Genomic DNA, 17,963 nt, shown 5'->3' with positions numbered 1-17,963 from the left:
GCTCGATGAGTATTATTATATTATATAATTCGTGATATTGAGCTGTGTGTTCTTTATTAGCTATATCCTTCGAGAGGAGGGGTTAAGTGACTAACGGAAGCTTTTCGACTGTTGCGACCACCAGATAAGATAGATATCGCCTTGAACGTATCGCGAAGAAGCGGACTCGCAAGCAAGAGGCTATTAACTATTTACGTCCCGGTCGAGAGAGCATATAGCCACTTTCATAGGGCTACGCGACGCATCTGTTTGACTAGCGAACACACATGCAACACCGGGCCGCCCGTTTCTCTTTCTCCGTGAACGCGCTCGCGCATCGAGACGACGATCTAGACTCTAAACAAAGGTATTATCGCGCATACCAGATCTGCGTTGAATTACAAAGTGACTTACGAAAGGGTATACACACTCGGGCCTGTACCTTGTGTGTTAAACGCTTTCAAAAGAATCAGGGAACAATGGACGGCCAGAGAGGACTCCTCTAATTAACGGTACGAAAATCCCGTTCATTTCGTCGATACTCTACGGTGCCGTTTCGACGAAAACCTTGCCCTCGCGAGTTCTTCAACAGGCTGAAGCAATATTTCTATGTATCGTAATTGTTCCGCGCGATAAAACCGTTTACCATTCGAACCGCGTCATTTGATCATCGAAGTGAAACGTATTTCGCAATGGACAAGGACGTTGGATAACGATTGCCGGTGATTGGGATCTCTTTTACGCCTGATTAGCGTCACGATTCTGCTCCTTGTTTTTATCACGCAGTGCTCCTTTTACTTACATATTCAAAGTCCGCGATAAACAGCTGCCGATCTTTATCACCATTTCGTTCGCACCGATGATTCTGCACCCTCCCGCAATTTCCACCCCAGTGCAACTAGGCTGATGAACCGCGAAAGAAAAGACTTCGTGAAAAACGCAGGAGCCTGTCGCATCGCGTTTTCCCCCTACTCCCCGCGCGAAAGAACGAAAACCCGTTAGAAATTGTTCGATGCTACTCTTGCATGTCGCGAACGGGCGTGCATGCTCGAGTCAGCGGCGTGTCGGTGCGACGGTGGTGGTTAGAGGAGCGCGCATGTGTGCGCGCTGGTACGCGAGCAGAGCAAGTATGCACGTCCGCCATAGGGCCTTTCTCGTCGCCGAGTTACGAAGCCCGAGTAGCAGGCGCGTCGAAAGAAGAACGACGGCAGCGTGAAAGTAAAGAAAGTGGGCCGCTCGAAGTAGCGTTCAACCTAGTACCCATCTTCCCTCCGCTCTTCCTTCCGTTCGAGGCTCGCCTAATCATCGGGAATTATACAGATTTTCAGGCCGACGATATTCTCGCTGCTAGACAGAAAAAGGGCAGCCACGGAACAAAATTCTATCCCATACCCCGCAAAGTATCTCGAAGGTGACTTCCCTCTCTCTCTCTCTCCCGCAATCCAACCAGTCGATAAAACAAACCCGCCCGACGACGGGGGAAACTGTATCTTAATAAGGGATTCAGCTGTGCGAGCCGGCAACTTTTCCTTTTCAACTTACCCTCCCAGTCGCACCGAATCCCCGGCGCTCTCGCGGTGCAACGAACAAAACAAACTCGTGCTAATTTCTTGAGAGAGGCACTATCGATTACCGATCAGGCCTCGGAGCCGTGCACGATTTCGCCCCGACGCTGGCCGGCCGCGCTCACCTCGACGTCACTTTTACCAACAAAGACGGCGGGGCGCGCGCGCGCCCGCGCGCGCTCGTAACGCTGAAATGCAAATTAATCGTATTCCGTCAGAGATTCTAGAAAGTTGTCGTCAAGGTGATTGTTACGAGGCTGGCCCCGGGCCAATATCAACGTTGCTAAACGCCGGCCATTGAAAATCCGTCGGCACGCTCGAGATTATCGCGTGCCGCGCTTAACTCTGCCGTCCTATCCGATCCCGTCCGCGATAACCAGATCGCGCGCGAGCGAGTGCGAGAGCCGGTCGTCAGGGGGGGCCCCTGACGCCTGTCATCGTCGACCTGCATCTCTATATCCTCCGCGTCCCGGACTTTCTCACAGCCGTGGCGATAAAGGACGCCGGCCGGTTTATAAATACGCGTAGGAACGTTCTTGCGTGTTTTATCGAACGCGCGCGCCACGCCTTTTGTTCGCTGAATTTTCGAGGGGGATGCGCGGGTCGCGCGGAGAACGTGCCTCAGAGCGGCGAGCAGCTCGCGCGGGACTCCAGCGTCAGGCTTAATGGCTTCGTAATAACTGTACCGGGCGATAGCACGCGCTCCTTTTGTTAATTATTCTTCGCAGCCATCGGCATTACCCCGTATTACATAATAACGGCGCGCAGTGCCGTAGAATGCCACCTTGGTCGCTGTCCAAGTCGCCGCGCTCGATTTCGTATTTCCACGCGGCCCCCCCGGTTTTGAGAATTTAATTAACAGCCGGCAGCAGGTGAATGGCGGGGAAACAGCGAGGTGGAAAACCCGTGTATATTCGTCACGATCGAATGAAACGTTTACCGTCATTGTTTCTGACCTTTTTGAATAAAGATCGCCAAGGGATGGATTAGTTGGCACGGCGCCATCGTCGGATGGCTTCCTCGAGATTCGGCGACTGTTGCAATGCTACGACCATTCCGCTGGCCCGTCTCTATGCGAAAGGAATACAGTCTTAACCCTTTTAAAGATCGAGAAAGTGCGGAGTAGACGCGCGGCGACAGTTGAGCAATTTCACCCACTTCCTTAACGAGACGTCGTTTAATCAATTTTCATAAATTTTCATAAATTTCAATTTTTTGTTTTTCGTGTTCCTTTTAAGCGGAGTATCGAGCAATTTCAATTTCGGTACCGTGGCGCGCGCTGTCTCGAATAAATTGTCACGATTAATCGAGCCCCTTTGAAAGCGCGGGCGAATTTTAATTTGCAAATGTAAGTTACAAGCGGAGTGGGATATCGGTTAATTCAGGGGTCCGATCCGCGGGATATTACATTCACCGAAAGTACACGCTATCCAGGCGCAGCCGATCGACCGAAACGATCGTTTGGAAGCGGCCGTTTCGCCCGCGCGTGAAATGATATTCTCGAAATATTGTCTGAACTTTCCCTCCGCGGTGGCTCGCGCGATACCGTGTTCCATTGAAGTCGCGTTTCAAACCCAGAACCTGTGCCTACGGGCTACTCCTGCTAGCCAGAGACCCGCGAGACCTGTATAAAAACGTTACTATTAGGGTAAGCAGGCCAGTAGATGGACGAAAATATTGAAAGAACTAGAGTTTTAATCTGAATTATTGTTTTTTTTTATTTTGTAGAAAAAACGTTTGTTGTTTTATAAAACATTAATATATTTATTGATTTTTTTTTGTATGCGCTAGTCGCTCGATTCTTAGTAGCCATTGCTCAGCGTATTTGTGCATTCAAGTTCATAAAAAACGTGTTTGGACGTATTGTAAAGAGATATGCAATAGATGATTGTATTGAAATATTAACAGTTTATAAATAAACGCGTAAACAAAGAAAAAGAAAACGATAGAACCTATAAAAATGACTGTCCATGTACTGGTATGGATTTTCTAACCTAACCCCAGTAGATGGACAGAATAGAATTGAACCTTTTGAAGCCGTTTTTCTTTTAATAATCAAAAAGTTTACACATTTACTTGTATGTAGGTACCTTATTTAAAGCAAAATTAAAAACACTTTTTTTATAACAAAAAATTAAATACATAGATTATAGAATATCAAAAATAACTATATGGATATATATTATTACTTTGTGACACTACGAAAATATTAAAACGGTTACATGTCAAATCGGGACAGTCCTACACGATCCAGGACGTCTGATCACTTTAGGATAGATATAACCTCACTTTATTTGCACTATGGAGCCATAACCTGTTGCACAGTTTTCGGACAATGAAGACTGCACATGATTTTAATTTTGATGAAATAAACTATCTCTTAACAAAAAATGCCTTAATCTAGGTCACTACTATAGCTAATAAGCCTTTTATACGTCTAACCAGACATCCGTCCATCTATTGGTTCTAAACTGTCCATTTACTAGCCCTACAGTCCATCTACTGGTGGTACGGGCTATGAGTAGAATTTTCATCATTTTATGCTTAATTTTACATTAATTTTTTTACTTACAGTAATCCTTTTCTTTAAATTTATACATTTTTACGTGCGAAGCTTTTGATTTTTCTTTAATGCAACAGATATTTCTAAGAAACACCTTGACGTAAACATCGGAATCCGCTAAACCGTCCATCTACTGGCCTGCTTTCCCTATTCGTTCCGATAGACGGAAGGTAGATTGAATCTAAAGTTCAATCTTTACGCGTTAATGTTCCCAGAATAGTCGCTCTCCGTCCCGAAAAGAATTCTCCGCCAGCTAGTTTCTTTCTTTCTTACTCGCGCTGCAATACAATACGTTCAGTTACTTCGAAGCGACGCACACGCGCACGCACGACTCGCTACAAACCTGTCGCGCGCGGGGTGGTGGGCCGGGGACGGGAAGCGTTTATTCTTTTTCGCCGCGACGAGTCGATTACTCCACGCGCATGAATACGGCCCCTGGCGATCTTCAAAAAGTGACTATCGCTTTCTACGTTTAGTCATCGATGTACTTATGGTACCCGCCTTTTCATCGGTTTCCTGGAAAGTCGTTACGAATTCAATCCCAGCTCGGGCGGGACAATGTGACTCGGCTGTTCTTCGCGAAGAACCGTCGGGCGTAGGCCCCGCTCGGAAGAATAGAAACAACATCCTCTAGGTTCTTGTTTTTGTAAGCGCGGTTAACCGAGGCTCGTCCGCGCCACGCTCCCCCCCCCCCCCTCCTCCCCCCGCGATACACGCTCGCCCGACACGCACGCACACTGAATTCGTTAGAGCAGCGCACGTGCGCGTGTTTAACGCACGCTGCCCGAGCATCGTCTTTTTACGGCCACCGGTAAACACGCTCGCGTGTACACGCGAGTCTCCACTTTTTTTCTCGGGGTGGCTCGGTGTTTGTGTGCACTTAAAAAAAAAACGGTCGAGGCAACGCGTACTTTTCTGCGTTTAGACATCCATCGACCCTTAAATCGGCCACTTGCGAGGTAACTGGCCGGGATACCGATGCCTCGTTTCTTATGGAGTTCGATTGGTAATTGGTAGAGGTCGGTGCGGGGCACATCCGGTCACACGAGACGCCGCAAAGCAGGGGCGATGTTTTTCAGAGGTCACAGCCGAAGCTGCAAGATAATTCGATCGCGTGGAGTCGGATAGAAAATCGCTCGCTGCCGGCGCGACCTTTGTCGTGCGAAATCGATATCGAGACTCTCGATGAAGTCGAAACGCCACTGTTGCGCCGCGAGTGTTTTAACAAATACGTCGTTGGCAGCCGAGCGTGTTTTCCCCGTGACACGCGCGTTCGTTATAATTTTCGAGGACAAAGCGGGATCGAAAACAATATGCATCGGATTTAGCCGAGTGGACGATTAAAGTATCGTTAATTCGACGCCTATGGCCGTTCCCCCCCGTTCCCGAGGCGATTTAAAACCAGTCTATTTAACGACGAGGAGCCGCGCAAGATCCAGCGAGCATAGCGCAACCGAGAGGATAACATTCCAGCGGGTAAAGAGAGGGACCCGTTGTAAATTTAGCGCACTGATCTCATTCTATGGTGAATCCGTGGACGAAAATAGAGCGAGTCGTGGACGCGTTATTAAGGCGCGTTTAGCTTGCTTCGACGTGTGGCCGTGTAATCGGTGGCGAGGCGGATTGAATCGCAACGCGAGGAGACGACGTTGCACACGTGCCGCGTCGCGTATCTTTGTTTTATGCAAATCGAGCCGAACCCCCCCCCCCCCCCCATTGCCCAATTTTCTTTGTATAATTCGTACGATATCCAACTAGAGGATGCATATTTAGGAGTTATATTTAATGAATGCATTTCGTCATTTAAATCGTGTAAACTAAATTGAAGAAAAGAAACGTTCCGTTTTCAAGTCGCACGGTAGGCAGAGATAGTGTCGCAAGCGTTCGTGGTCACCTCGGTGCGTGACAAAGTTTATTAAAGACCGACCACAGTGACTTAATCTTTCCGTGTGCTTTAGCTGGAACCGTCGTTTACTTCTCGATTTCTCTTCGCTCGTAGCGCGAATTTTTACGAACTCTCGCTGATAACACTAGTTTAGAAAATAAAAAATAATGTTTGCGCAACAGATGCCACTATTTTTTTCTCATGGAAAGTGAATTCCCGCTGATTTCGAAAATGAGGTGTACAAATTTTTCTATGGATGCGTTTTCGAGATATCGATAGGAGAACTTTTTAACTGCCTGTCAAAAAGAGCCAGAATTACTTCTAAAACACACTGTATGTTAATAAAATACTTGAAAAAATGCAGAGAACGAATTAAAATTGAAATAACACAAAAACCGAGAAAATTTTAAATGTTAGCGTTTTCACACAATTGTCTCTAGGTTCGCTATTTATCCATAGATTTTCTTCAGCAGTGCCTTGTTCTGTTCGCAAAAGTGCAGACTCAACGTAAAAAATGAGAAACTGGGCCTATTTCTGTGATTTCGATTTTTCCCAGATGATTAAATGAATTGTCGATGTCAATTTCGGTCGAAAAAATGACTTTTCACATATTTTCATCGAATTCACCCGAACTACTGAACCGATTTGAAAATTTTGTCAGGTAGATTTGTTGGTGATTCAATTATCTTTAATTTGAGATAATTCCCGACCATATCGGTTATTCGCATCACGAGATATCTGCAATTATGTGGGATCACCTTTTTGACAGGCAGGTAAGAAGTTCTCCTATCGATATCTCGAAAACGCATCGATAGAAAATTTTTTAGACCTCATTCTCGGAATCAGCTGGCCATTTTCCATAAGAAAAAAGTAGCGGCATCTGTTACGCAAAATGAGGAGGGGGGGTGGAGGCATAGTTGCATCGCTCCGAGGTCGTGGCCGCCTGGTTAAGGAGAATTTTATCGGCGAAAGATGTATCGCGACGCGAGCAGCGGCTCCGAATTAAATCCGGCTGGCGAAAGGGTTAACAGCCCCGTCAGCTAAACGCACCTTTACAACGGATACGCGTGCGATAGAGGCACCGTGCGTACGCGCATCGGTTCGTTCACTCCTAGAATGAGTTTCGAGCCGGGCGCAGTTGCGCGGCGCGCCGGCAGGTGGCCCCGCCGGCGCCACGCCAGGCGAAATTTCGGGAGGACGATGACTGTGGAGAGGGGAGAGGGCTACGCTCCCGACAAACTGTGATCTCGTTTTTCTGTCACTGACCTTCCGCGAGCGCACGCGTCGTCACGCAATAGGACGATTGTTGCATGCAGCCACGGTGTGCTAATCAACCGATTAATCACACTCGAACTTTCCGTGAAATAATCGTGGCCGCCGTAACGCGGGCCTGCCGTGCAGTTACAAATTCGAATTAGCGCGTCGAGGCGATAACGAAACCTCCAACGAAAGCCCCGACCAGTTCCCGTGCTCGAGGGAAACGGCGGAGAAATAAAACGGACCTCCTCTCTCGCTTCCATTATTTCTCGCGACGCCGATCCGTTTCGTAATGTTTGTTTTCGTGGGCGTGATAACGCGCTAAGCATTGCCCGCCCTCGCGTTGCGAAAACAAGTAACGCGCGGAAGCTATTGACGCGATCCGAGCCGGGAGATCACCCAGCCGTGTGACATCCTTAGAATGCAAAGCATCGCTCACAATGCCAGAAATCCAAAGGTGCCTCGAAGAGTGTGCATTCAGCCCTCCGGGGTGGTGGCTGGGCTGAGGCCTGTTGTTGCTTTGCGCTCGGATTTATGAATTCCCTTAGGCACGCGTTTCCTTCCATCGCCGTGGACATAAATGCCGACGCCGCTGACGCGTGCGCGTCATACACAGGCATTATGCCGCAATAATTACTAATGCCTGCATTACGTCACGCTTATATACGCGACGCGCGCCTTCAGGGAAATCCTAGGCCGCGTTAACGTCATTAATGTCATCCGGTGCCTTCGAAACGTTTGATGCCGCCAATCTGCCGGGAAACGGGTCACCACCCTTTCCGCGGGCTGTTTTTAACTCATTAACGACGAACCGCTGCCGGGTCGTGAACCCTCCCTCCTCCCGGTCTCAGGGTTAACCTTTTTCCTATTCCAATTTTTCTAAATGCAGTGCCTGAGCGAGGCTAAGGGTCAGACGGAACGAGAGATTGGGAAGCACTGTTGTGACCAGGGGCGCGGGTCCAAGGAATCGAATCGATTCGTGCCGATCGAAAATGATGCTTGTCTCCAGCGGTGAGCGGCAGGATCGAATGTCTATGTCTCTCTCTGCCAGGTGTGGGGTTTTCTGTTTCCTTGGGTTCGGCGTTCAAGGGGCTAAGCACGGTCGCACGAAAATCCAAATAACGTCCCTGAGAGAAGTTAATTCGGAGGGATGTTTTCCAATATGTATATATACCAAACATCGTTGTATTATTCTTAGGAATGTAGGAGACTGAAAAAATGAAACTCACGGGTGATGGGACTCGAACCTGCGATCTTCGGATCCACTGCGTGCTGGTCAGCCGCCTTAACCGATTCACCCAAAGTCGATTCTCCAAGGGGACTCCCTTTCGCACTCTATATAACCCAGACTTGATGAGGCGCCATCTATTTGCCAATATCGCGCCATAGGTTGTTTCCCAAACGCCAAATGCCTGCAGAATAATGTTAATATTGTCGGGAATGATGCGTAATGCTCGGAAGCCGCGACCCTTGAGATTATAACGACCACGATCGAGAATAAGCGAACCAGATGGGCAGCTCTGACGCATCAGCGAGGACTCTGCTAGAAATAGAGAATGACCGTGTCGGGAGTAATCTTTAGAACGACAACGATTCTCATCGTTTTCGTCTATCATGATTCAACTAACAATGCCGTTAAAACTTTAGCTGAAGTAAATAACAGTACGCTTCGTAGACCACTCTGGGTAGCGCAGAAAATTAATTAAGAGATTGTTTACTATTTCCTGGCAGTATGATATTTCTGTTCGATGATTTCGCGTGGTCGTAATCGATTTGAGTGCGTGGAAGCCGCTCCAGAATGCAGGCGCACCTTTGAACCCCAACGACTCGGGCCCCGAAAGGTTCGTAGGTCCCGCAAGTGCGCGCTGACCCCCCTCCCCGGGCGCTATCGCGGCAAAAACACGGGCATGGCAACAAGGAGAGTGGCGCGTCGCCTCCCGACCAGCTGGTGGAACGTGTGACGTCACGCGTCTACCTACACCGACACTACGGCCGCCTCACCCTCTATCGATACGCTCCGCTCCCCCACCCTGGACCACCTTCCCCCTCCACGTCCCCGGAACACGCACACATGCAGCGCGCGACTATCACTCGGCACGTAGGTGCATACTATCGTACTCCGGCACGAGACACGTGTCAGGGCCGTACCCCTCTCGATGCACCGACGACAGCCACGTTGAATCGCCGCGCTGCACTTACAGTAGCTCGTGGCGCGTGTGAGGAGCAAGTGAAAAAATTCGTCATACTCGTACTAACAGCAGTCACATTCTCTTCGTACGGTGTTACCAACACTTATATCCTTAAAATCGTCATGTTTCACAGTGTATTTATTAAATGCCTAAATTGCAGTAACATTATTTGTAAAAATCATACAGGAGATACACCTATTTTATATATCAAATGTACGTGAATATTTTTTTTATGTATTTTTTTATTACCTATTTATGTGGGATTAATTCATTTCATATTCAATTTTTTCGTGAAACCCGTTTACCATAGAAATGTTATGGGTCAAACTGACCTTGCATATTCGTCTTACGCCACCATATCCACCATTCGTATTCCGAGGGTTAAGGAAAAGCTTCTTCATAAGCTTCCGAATATTTTCATCGTTGCGAGTCGCTGAATTATTGAGGAGACAGTGTTCCAGTAAATTTCAAACCTTCTGTCTGTATTCTCACTCGATAGCTTCATCGTAATCAACGGATAAGTGGCATTAGAAGCCTCCCGAGATTACTTTCCGAGTACAAGCGTCTCCGATTTCCGTGACGGTCGATAATATCGATTGCATCGATAAAGAAATTGCGTGCGCGAAAGATACAAGTCGCGGGCACGATCCTGATTATTTCGTAGCGGGTACTGGCGCCGGCCGGTGGGGGAAGCCACGAGGATCGTCGACACGAGCCGACTCATCCCCACCCGCTTACCGACCGATCTCTCCGCGGCTCGAAGTCGAGAGAAGTGGCGAGGCAGGGTGGACGGCTCTGGCGGGGATAACATCTGCTCTTAGCGTGATTGCCGTGTATTGATGTGGCTTTACGACGCGCGGCAGGCTGCGGGCAACAAAGTAAGCTTACCGGTCGTCAATGTTCCCTACTACGTGAAATCCGAGGCCGCCGGAATATTGCGCCGCGCGGGCACGACTCTCCTGCGCGTTTACCGCGTTCCAAGCGAGGCTCGGCGATCCGGCCGCGCGAGCCATTCGACGGACAAGAAATGCGAGGCTCGTCCCCGGCTAGCTTAGGTTAGGTTAAAGATCCGCGCCAATGTACACGCACACAGAGTGCCCCGAAACAGGTACCGCGTACGCGCGTACGTCCCGAATAAAACTTCCTCCTACGAGTCCCTCGCTCCCGAGATAATTCAGTTTGAAAATCCGTAGTACACGCGGGCTTCTGCCAGCACAAACTTCAAAGCCAATTTCCTGAAAAACGACGGCTCGCAGAGGGATTATATTACATTCGTTCGATTCGTTTATCCTGGAGGAATCAGTTCCCCCGGATTCGGTATATGTTTTGGGGAATACATCTCGTAGGGCAGAGACCGAGGCACGCGACGCGAACCGCGCTCGTGGAACGATGTCGCAATAGACGCGTGCAATAGCTGTCGCAATGCCTCCTTTGTGGCTTGCATAATAGTTTTTCAGAACCTGTTGTTATACAAATATCGTCTCGCACAGAATTCCGTGATTTGCACAATGCTGAGCGCTACTAGAGAAACTGTTGTCCCATTATTGTGCTTTTTTTCTTTCCTGGACGTAAAATGGTTGACGTTGGATCGGTTCCACAGTTTCCGTGCGCCCGATTTGGCGGAGAGTTTTTAAAACGGCTATCGACGAGAACAATCGCTAATGAATTCTTTTTTAATTCAGCGGGGCTCGGGACGATCTGCCTGCCATTGATAATACGATATCTGTGTACAATCCGTTGGAGTAATAACAGAGAGAACGGCGGAGGAGGGAGGTCATCGATTAGGGAGGGAGCACGGAGCGTATTCTGCCTCTCGATTCGTTCGCTCGCGCTCGTCGAGTCCTAGGGCGTGCGTTATACGTGAAATCACCGGATTCGGAGAAAGTGAGGGGCGACATTCTTCTACCGTGTTCTCGCGCTCCGCGTTACTCAGCCGTTTTTTTTAGAGGCTATGCCTATCTATGCCGCGCGTATAAAAAAATTGGCAGAAATTTCGCGGAATTTTTCAACCTGTTGCGTGGCTTGCGTTATGTTTTTCAAACGCGCCCCCACTCCTCGCAGCTCTTGCTCCATCGTTGACGCTGTTTTTTGAATCAAAATATATATGAAAGCGCCGAGCGTGGATAATTAGCTGCGGAACGGACGCATTCTTGGGACGTTTCGCGGTTCCCTGCGGTTTATTAATCGTATCGGCGAGAATTTTCGTGTAAATCATGCCGCGCGGTGGGTAATGCAGAGTGGTGAAAAAGCAAGGTCGTTTAATCGCCGCTTACGGCTCATAAACTTAGCAAGTGCGTCATCGGGTCGATTTGATTTTACGTAAGACACGGTTCGCCGCGCTGCGCCTGGCGATACGTAATAATCATAATCTCGCGTTACACGTTCCCCTTCTTCTCGATGGACCCCTTAAATCAATTTCACCATTATCAACGGTATATCGACGCGTGGCGTCTTCCTCCCTCCCCCCCCTCCCCCCCCGCCCCCCTCGGTGTCGCGGCACAAGTCCTTGGTACAGTTCGCTAGAAAGTGGGTCTTCCTGCAACAGCATAATTGGTCGCCCGGCTTAGAGACTTACTTTCACGATAAATTACTCGAGGAAAGAAACACTCATCTTAAGACAATCTGTTTAAATTGTGTCCGTTCACTCGAGAGGGGTATTACGGGGCACAGGCAACGGGGAGGCGAACAATTGCTTCCAGGCACTTCTACATAAAATATTTATTCTGGTATTTACATGTTGTAAAATGCTCCCCGGTTAGCGGACGGCTCGGGGAATATTAAGTTTCATAACAATGCCACGCGAAAGCGGCAGCCGTTCGAGTGGCCATGAATCGGAGACAAAAGCAGTTTCCTTTACAGTCTATTTTAAGAAGTATATCGCGCTGAATCGAGGAATCGGGGACGTATTTTCGCGTCGCGCTACGCCGAGACGAGATGTTTCTTTCGTGGCATTGTCGCGATGACCCGCGATACTCGGTAACGGTTACCTCGCCGAGACAAAGCCACTCTAAATGCGAGCGATTCTTTTTCCCATCAATGTCTTCGCTCGTTGCGGCCACGGGAGAAAGTCGACCGAATGGTCACGGCCTATTTAACGATTGCTCCGTACATTTTCAACGGCAATGCACGCTTCGAAACGCAGAAACTCGAAAGGAATCGGTTAATAGTGGGGAGGGTTGCGATTACGAAAAACCCGCGTGCCCTCGGGATCGATTTTACTTAGGTTTTACGCTCTGTATACACAACAGAATTACAAATAGATATACGCGCGTGTGGTATGAAAATTATGGGAAATAGAAAAAAAATAGTGTTTGGATAAAATGATAAAATTTTCTTTGGAAGATGGGGCTCGCAAGGGAACATCCCGAACCCGGAAATTTAAAAAATTCTGAACCTTTGTGAATATGTAGGGAATTTCCTCCTGATTACCACGCAATTTTTGTTTGCTGCCCAAATTCACTCTGATGGGGTGTAATCGACCCCTGAAAATTCGGTTATTTTCCAATTTTGTGTGATAACTTGCGAATTATAAAATAATTTTTTACCAGATGATAGATCTAATTAAAAGAAGTAACTTTTGTCTTGAATCTTTCTTTCTATCTCTTACAGATTACGAGTTACAAAATAAAATCGGAAAATAGCCGAATTTTCAAGGGTTAATTTCACCCCCTTCGAGTGAATCTGGGCAGCAAACAAAAATTGCGTTGTAATCAGGAGGAAATGCCCTACATACTGACAAAGTTTCAGAATTTTTTGAATTTTCGGGTTCGGGATCTCCCCTTGCCAGAAAAGAATTGCTCGTCGGCCCCTCTCGTTAAATCCGCCACTGCTCGTAGAAAATAATTTGGCCCCCACTGTTTACATTTGTTTTTCACGGAACGAATTATTCACGGTCCTTTAAAAACAAGATTGAAACCGGTCGAATGATCCTTCTCTCAATACCGCCTCGTTATCGCTGCCGTGAATTTACAATCGTACTTTCTCGCGACACGGTTCGCGGTATCCGACTAACTTCCTCGAAAATCAGCGTCGCGCTGGAGATTAAAAAGGGGTGGCGCGAGAAGCAGCCGGTGAAAACGGAAAAGTTATAACGGTGCTGTGGAAAACGGTACCGCCGCGCGGCGTCCTTCATGGAAGCGAGCCTCGCACGAGCGCCGGGGACTCTATCAGCTTGGATCTTAAAGAATCTTTGTCTCCCGGGAACGTTATCTGGAGAATATATCTCTGTTCGCAAAGAATATCTTGGTACACGCTTCCTCGGCGCGCATTACTGCCTCCGGAGTCGCGAAGCGAAGAGAAAATCTCCAACTGGCTGGTGCCTCGGATGTTATTTAACCCGCTCGAAATTACTATTATTGTGGCACGGTGAAATCCATTGCATCTGTCTTCCCCCCAATCGATATCTTTCTCCCTGCGGACGTTATCGGCGCGAACGCGCGCGCGACAGAGATAACAAGCACAAAGCCCGATTAAAAGAAGCGCATTAATTGGGATGAAATTCAAAGCGCCGCGAGGAGAGGGCGGGCGGGCGGGCACGGCCGTGCGCCACGAAAAAGAAACTCGCCTGTTTCATTATTCGAGCCGAGTAAAAGTACTCGCGTTGGCGCAATTAACGAGCTCCGAGGAATCCTTACCCGGAGTTCACCGCGTGCATGTTTATGCATACACGCGCGCCGCGATACCTGTTCCCTTATCGCGCCGTCTATCCGAACGCCTAAGTGCCAGCGATGCGCTCCAACGAACACGAAACGACATCTTCAATTGGATGAAATTGTTAGTGGCGCTGTATTTATAAATACAGCGTTGAAAATCCGCTTCCGTTGGTAACAAACCATTAGAATTTGGAGGAAGTTCAATTTGCAAAAATAAAAAGAGTAAACGTAATAATAATATTCAACGAGAATCTTTACTATATATATACGGTTCAAGTAATAATCAGTCGTTTGCAAATGATTGCCGTATCTTCCCCGACGCTAAAGGAGAAAGTGATAGCGTATTCATCAGTGTCGGGCCAGGCTTGATCGCTAAACGTGCTCGCGCGCGACTAGCACAGAATAAACGGCTGGTTAAATGTGTGCGGGCGCGTAACCTGCCGCGCGCCTCGGTGGGACGAGGTAAACGCGAACACGCATGCGCCAGCGCGCAGTAGTACACACTCACACACACACACGGCCGGCCGTGACGTCACGCGACGCCCGATAACACTTTTGTTGTCGTCGGGCTGTCGTCGTACGGCCGTACGCGTACGTCGCGATTACGCGTGACGCACAGATCAGCCCGAGACACCGACTACCGACTACTTACGTCTCACGGCGGATCGCCAGTTCCTACGCGACCAGTGCACGCTGCACGCCTCACGCTCCTCCGTCGCAATTTCCACGGCAGTACGCCTCTTCTCCATGCCTCCCCTTGTTCATTGAGTGTGTGCACTTGTGAACAGTTGCGTAGTCGGAGTTACCGCTACCTCGGATCCTTGTCTCTGGCTGTTTTCACCGGTCACGAGGGAATGTGGAAAGTGTAGCAACCGGCTCGGCCGACGATTTTGCATAGCTCGAAAGTGAGTTCCAAACTGTCGTCTCGCAATGTTCGAATAGTGTTGTCGCTTTCCCTTTTCGCGAAGATCGCGGCTCGTAACTCCGCCGCCTTCGTTTAATGCTGTACAGAAGTTTCGCGGTGGTGTGTACTCGCGACAAGTGTAACTCGCTGCACTTGTACGCCAGTAAACTCGGAATTTGCATATTGAAAAAAAAAAAAATGACACAGAACCGGTGTAATTTGCAAGCCAGTCTCGTTTCAATTATAGATACGTTTAGCGGCGTTTAATGAAAACGGCACATGCACTGAATTACCTACGGGCATGGGAAAAACCCAATAAAGCACCGATTTCAGCACGGTCGGTAAAATAGGCAGGCTGAAATTTAGTGGCCCTATTAATTACCGCGGGTATCGCCGTCCGATTTTTATTTCCACGCCGGAATCGCGCCTGGTGGATGATACTTTGCGATGTGTCCGGCTTAAAAGCGCTTCTAAAAATCGTGCGAAATTGCGGGCAGGCAAATACAATCAACATCGATGATCTGACAATGCGCGTAAACGAGCCGAAACGGGAGATAAGCATCGGTAGTCGAGCGCGATAGGGGAACAGCGCTGTCGCTGTGTGCGAGCGCACCCGGTTCACCGGCCGTATTTATTTATAAGCGTGTAAAAGTGCTCGCCGATTTCTTTTTATCCGCGCATTCCTTTCAAGGCCCCTGCAGGGAACGAACGGTCTGACCTGGCCCGTCCCCCCATGCACCGACCGCTTTCTACTTTGTACGGTTCGATTATAGTTGACTCCTCGATGCCTCCTCTTACTTCTCTCAATTTTATTCTCTTCCCTTACTAACCTTACTTCACGCCTTTGCCTCCAGCCGATATCGATTGGCGTCGATAAAAAAGATCCACCGCGCACCGTTCCATTGATCATCCGAGCAGCGCGAACTAGCTTTACTAAACACTAACGCCGGATAGGAAAGAATTGAGGAAAAAGATGCGCGACAGGATTTTGAGAACTGTCTCGTCCAGAAGTGAGCAGCACGATTCTCAAAGGGTTAGGTATATCTGTGTTTTGAAATGACGCGTTTAAATGGATCTAATTTCGGTCGAGGTCATAGCTTCGTTTAATTGCCAAACACTTGCTGCGCGCTACGGTGCCTGATATAATATTAGATGTAACGGTATCGAAGTGACGTATAGTTTTTTAAAACGGCCCCTTCGAATTAGGTTGCATCCAGCGCGATTAGGGGCCCCGGGGATTATCGCGTGTTCCTCGAGAGCACTCTAGAGTTATCTTTATCGTGATCGGCGATAATGGAAGTCTCAGCTGCGCGACTTAAATTGTAACAAAACCCGTGCGCGGTGTTAATACGAGGCGCGTTTCAATTTTCTGTTTACTTTTTCCCTCCGGCAAGCTAATCTTTTTTCGTCCACTTGATTCGCCCGTGTTGCATAAATAATGTCGATCGTATCGACAGGTACGTTGTCTCGAGTAACTGTACCGGATAAAAATGTTGTATGTAGCGAGGAGCGCGCGGAAGGGGGCACGATGCGCGAGGGAACGGGAAAGCTTGTGTGTATGCGTGCGCGGGCAAGCAAAGCGTCGGATAGGGGAGGGGAGAGGACGACGCACACGAGTCAGCGACTCCAAAGCAGACTTTACAGGTTAGGTAACGTGTATCCATGGCGGTTTTTTTTCCCCCGCGGAGAAAGTTAGCTTAGGCGCACTTGGAGCGTAAAATCGTCTCTCGGTGCACCATGCTTCTTCCCCATTTCCCGTGGCAACGAAATTGGATAACCTTACCGCGACAATCGTCCCTTTTCCATAACAGTAAATACGCGTTCTACGAGCCGCGCGAACTTAAACGCGCCATTCGAATGCAATTCAACCGATTCCCTTTATTTCCCTTTCTGTCTCTTTACTTGTCGCGAAATTATACTTGATTTAATTATCGACGTTAAAGCGAAACGTTTCAGTTTACCGACACGTAGCACGAAACAGATAAATTGTTTAGCAACAAGTGTCACGCGACACAGGATGCGTAATACATATATTCTTTCGTCATGAGATTAATGTGTGTGGTCGGCCATCTTGTTGGCGCATAAAGGTGTCAGCCGTGCCATCTGTCGGCTAATTGAACAATTTATTTTCGGGATTATTTCTGTCCGCGCGCGTGTGACTCAGGCGGTCATTCGCGGAAATAATTTCAAGCGAGATTCATGTCTTCTCACTAGATGTTAATTATTAGCCACAGAAACGCCGTCTGAGTCATTTCGTGGGAAGAATATTTGACCGCCCACTCGGTTGGGGAAATAAACTAACGTTCGAGAAAATTATTTTAAACTCCTTTTTAAGTCGCAGATCCAGTTCATTTGTTTACTCTCAGTATATCTCGTTTAGTTTATTCTTTTAAGTTCTACGCAATTTGCATTTCATCTGCACAACCGTTACGCAAGATAATAGAATTGTAAAATCGTCAATGGAATCGTCTAAGGCGAAGTGCGTTTTAGTAGCTATACTTCATTTCTAAAACTTCGAACTTCGGGTGCGACACGCAGGATCTTTTTTCACGTTGAGGCTCGACACACAGGAAGCGGCTCAATTGATCACGGTGCCCCATCCGCCTCCAAAATGGCGGAGCGTGACATTTTGAAAAATGATTCCCACCGCCGGAAATAGCACGTATCTGTTTTACCCCATTCTTACAGAAACTTCTCTCAACGCCTTGAAACATCCGAGTATAATAGGTTTATGGGTTAGCAAGTTATTCCGAATGCATTGCATTCGCCCGTGGGTGTCGCGAGTGACACTAGCTGATTTTTATGCTAATTCAGCGTGCCTCGAGCTCCCTTCGTACAGAAACGCGACGGGGCTCGTCGCGTTCGTGAATCCCGTTGCTCCCGTGCTTGCAAAAACTGTGCACGCTCTATAAATAGTACGTTACGCAGTCTCTTAATCGTTCACGCATGCTCGACGCCCCGCAGGATCA

At 48.3% G+C, this 17,963-nt stretch overlaps 1 protein-coding gene across 5 annotated transcripts in view; it reads left to right on the top strand.

The window, feature by feature from the left end:
• The window catches only part of LOC143370483 (uncharacterized), an 84,911-nt gene that overhangs the window by 61,123 nt on the left and 5,825 nt on the right, over positions 1 to 17,963 (top strand). Inside the window, exon 1 of one of the 5 annotated variants that reach the window (XM_076815669.1) lies at positions 9,898 to 10,316. The exons of 2 other annotated variants lie outside the window; for them this stretch is intronic. Coding sequence is in view for 1 of the 3 variants with exons in the window: in XM_076815665.1 (XP_076671780.1) it covers positions 16,485 to 16,638 (154 nt within the window). In the remaining 2 variants the exon portion in view is untranslated. Of the gene's footprint in view, positions 1 to 9,897; positions 10,317 to 14,625; positions 14,996 to 16,469; positions 16,639 to 17,963 lie in introns of those variants that run through there. 2 more of the 5 variants (XM_076815668.1, XM_076815665.1) reach the window with 2 other exon arrangements.

The sequence above is a fragment of the Andrena cerasifolii genome, chromosome 6 (genome assembly GCF_050908995.1).
Source record: "Andrena cerasifolii isolate SP2316 chromosome 6, iyAndCera1_principal, whole genome shotgun sequence".
NCBI lineage: Eukaryota > Metazoa > Arthropoda > Insecta > Hymenoptera > Andrenidae > Andrena > Andrena cerasifolii.
Note: the sequence above shows the minus strand (reverse complement) of the source record. Positions and strands in the feature narration are given on the sequence as shown.